Raw genomic sequence first — 3240 nt, 5'->3', positions numbered from 1 at the left:
CCATCCTGCTATCTCTTCGGGCAGAAGTATGCGATAACGGGCTTTAATTCTGGTCTCAAGGCTTAGGTATGATGCTTGAACCTCAAAGATGTAGGTGACGTGTATTTTCAGAGATGATAAATCAATCTTAGTCAAGATTGCAACAAAGAAACGCGAAGGGACGAGAGGACAACAGCAAACAAGTTATGTGTCCCATGGGGAAAACAGTACTAAGTTCACTGCCAGTAAACAAGGCTCCACGCTCCACAAGAGTGAAATCTGGTCTATCGAATTGAAACGACTGTAACACTGACTTCTCAAAATTAGCCGCATCACCTGACAGAACTGAGAGGACACACTAATATAACCCAAAGTTTGTGATTCATAGGAGACTTACTGTATTTACACCGATCTTTTCTATTCAGCTATACACGGGTTCTTCTTCTTCTTCTTCTTAATGTCTGGGGAGAATGATGAACTGATCATGGTCATTTTATCCCTCAGTGATCTATCGTGGATGTCTGATTTATATCACTGATCCTAGCAGCACATTACCTTTAGCAATATTTACATACATGTTATGAATAGGATGAGTTCATGCATAAATCTCCTATGAATTACAAACTTTGGGTTATATTAGTCTGTCCTCTCAGTTCTGTCAGGTGATGCGGCTAATTTGATCAAGAAGTCAGTCAATTGTAGAGGTTTCAAATCGTCAGAAACAGGTTGAGTTGATGTTGGGAACTTAAAAGCCTCAATTGCGTGGATGATCTATAGTTGGACAGGCAAATCCGACGCTCATTTCAACTATATTTCAGCGGCTGAAAATATACTCGAAAGTCCGGTGCACACGGCACAGAATGCCAATGACCCTCGAGCAGCAGTAATTTTCCAGCGCACAGGACTTGTGTGTACATCCTCTTGGGTTAGCCCTCAACATATTTATTGTGGCTCTGTTTGGTCATGCACAGCCAATGCGCAGCAGCCAACTCTGTCCTTTCCTGTCCTTCCGACTCACCATCCACTCTCTACACCGACTTCTCAACCGTGCCCATCGCACCCATTGCCAGAAGACTTAGGAAGAGACTCCACATCATCACCTACGGGTATGCATTCTGGTACGTAAATTCGCGATCTCCCGCATTCTGGCGGCGACAACCAGTTCCTACCCACAAACACCACTGCCAGGGCCTTGACCAGTTGGAGGGCCCAAATCTGAACTTCATGCGCCCTCCCCAGCTCACAGAGAGTTCCCGAGTCAGTTGGAGGAGAGAGTCTGACATTGCGATAGCCACGAGACTTGACATGTCTGGTGAGCATCGGTTTTGATGAAATCACACTAAGTAGCTATGTCGAGCGTGTTCGCCAGATGGTGCGACCTATATCTGCACAACAAGGGGCCTGTTTCAGCTCAAAGACATTATCCGTAGCTCATTGGTATGTTTAACCCCTCTCTACAAGCTCCTTCACCTCGAGATCACCGAGCGGCCCAGCCTCCTCCCCAAGTGCAGCTCACCCGCCACCGATTCCCGCAGGCCCAACAATCAGCCTATCACTCGCTGGTACATGCTACCTCCGCATACGCCCGGTAATGGCGACCCTTGCGCTGACATTTCACTTACAAAATTGACTGCTCTCTTACAGGCCGATCGCGTCTCTGGACGCGTGACGGCCAATGCTAGCGGAACAAGCCGTAGTACGTCATCAAAGTTGTCAACCGCCAAGCACGAATAAAACGGCAAGTGAGTATGTTTTGTCGAGCTCACGGTATGTTGGTTATGTTTACTTATGCAGAACTCTGATGGCGCTTCACTACAATCGGCCCGACGACACAATCACTATAAACGAGTAAAATGTGCAGGAGTATGGTGCTCGGACTTGGGCTTCAGAACACTGTGCACAGTTTGCTGATTTATTTGTTTGTTTCCTTTTCTCATTGTTCATATAGGGCCTTTCGAACGAGGCTAAAGATTTGGTGAGTCAAAACAACCATTGCAGGTCTACTCTAACGTATGATCGAGGTGGCCTTCAAAAACGTGGAAGACCGACAGCGACACCATCGCAAGCGCATGTAACTAGGTGCTCAACGTGCTCTCCCTTGTGCTTTTCGGACTTGGTGATGTTACTGCACACTGTACGATTGTTACCATACAACGCTTGTATTCCTTTGGTGTGCGATACAAGAATACATCTTCATTCAAATTTTAAAATTGGGTGAATTTATGCCATCTTATGCCATGAACGTGAAGGATGGAGGGAGCGTGCTGCAGGAGCACGCGCGAACCATTGGCATAAAGTGGCATAAGTTGGCCATAGTGGACCATCTTGCGCGTACGGAAATTATGCCAAATTGGCATGACGCGGGCATTTGTGGTCAAATTGTGCCCATCACAGATTGGGCTTTGATTGCATCAAAACCGACGTAAGGTGGCATAAAGCGCCCAAAGAATGAACAGTGGGTTTCCGTAGGGCGTGACCACTCTCTGCTTGTGCGTTCCCAAAAGGGGACCGAGCCCCAGAGGGCTCTCGCGTCAGCGAGACTGGCACAACTGGGCTAGTCCTTGGCGCGACGCCCACTGAGTTGAGTTTGAATTTTGCCTCGGCATGAGCCTGCCGAGCCGACCCTTAGCTGTAATCGAGTCACATGTACTCGACGCGTCGGCGGCGCCCGAGATTGACCGATGATTAGGCTGGCAATGAAATCCTGGACCACTATAGATGGCAGGGAACTCCATAAACAAGTTTATAAGGAGATAGACTACGATACAGTGCATGGAGAGACATGCAAAACTACTATGCCTGTGCCCCCGATGAAACAACGCGCCTGTCGTGAAACATCCTTGACTTGCACTCGATTCCTTGACCACATACTCCTACGATGACCTTCAAAACATGATATTCATATATCTCAGTGTCTTCCGTAGCATGAGACAAAGCGACAGACTTGTCCGTTGCCTGGGAGAGATGCCAGCGAGATGCCGGCTTCCACCGCGCTAAACCCCCTATCTTCCATGTACAACATTCCAACGTTTATATGTTACATTTATCTAAACATTAGTGTGCACAATTAGTGTACAGTGCTCTTTGGGTACCAGTCATGGCGTCACCGAGAGCTCAAAGTTATTGGGTAACATTTACCCCGATGCCCTGAGCGGATAAGAATTGAAGGGGAGAACACACGACAGTCTTTCGAGCCGTGTTTACTCAATTTTGGGATCTAGCTTCTGAGCTTCGACTATGCTATCAAATAGACCTAGCACA

General features: G+C 47.5%; 1 protein-coding gene across 1 annotated transcript; it reads left to right on the top strand.

Moving 5' to 3' along the window:
• The first annotated feature begins 1022 nt into the window (after positions 1 to 1022).
• CONPUDRAFT_140696 (uncharacterized protein) lies at positions 1023 to 2100 on the top strand. Its single transcript, XM_007777843.1, has 5 exons — positions 1023 to 1416; positions 1473 to 1721; positions 1774 to 1842; positions 1928 to 1954; positions 2023 to 2100. The coding sequence occupies exons 1-2, from the start codon at positions 1349 to 1351 to the stop codon at positions 1711 to 1713; spliced, it is 309 nt and encodes a 102-aa protein (XP_007776033.1). The 5' UTR covers positions 1023 to 1348; the 3' UTR covers positions 1714 to 1721; positions 1774 to 1842; positions 1928 to 1954; positions 2023 to 2100.
• The last annotated feature ends 1140 nt before the right edge of the window (positions 2101 to 3240 follow it).

This window comes from Coniophora puteana, assembly GCF_000271625.1.
Source record: "Coniophora puteana RWD-64-598 SS2 unplaced genomic scaffold CONPUscaffold_110, whole genome shotgun sequence".
NCBI lineage: Eukaryota > Fungi > Basidiomycota > Agaricomycetes > Boletales > Coniophoraceae > Coniophora > Coniophora puteana.
This window is presented reverse-complemented; position numbering and strand designations above follow the sequence as displayed.

Excerpts from the sequence above, each read along its gene's own strand:
- CONPUDRAFT_140696 (XM_007777843.1), top strand. The coding sequence starts at position 1,349 with ATGGTGCGACCTATATCTGCACAACAAGGGGCCTGTTTCAGCTCAAAG. Across the intron at positions 1,417-1,472 it reads ACATTATCCGTAGCTCATTG|CCTCCTCCCCAAGTGCAGCT; the intron begins GTATGTTTAACC and ends CGAGCGGCCCAG.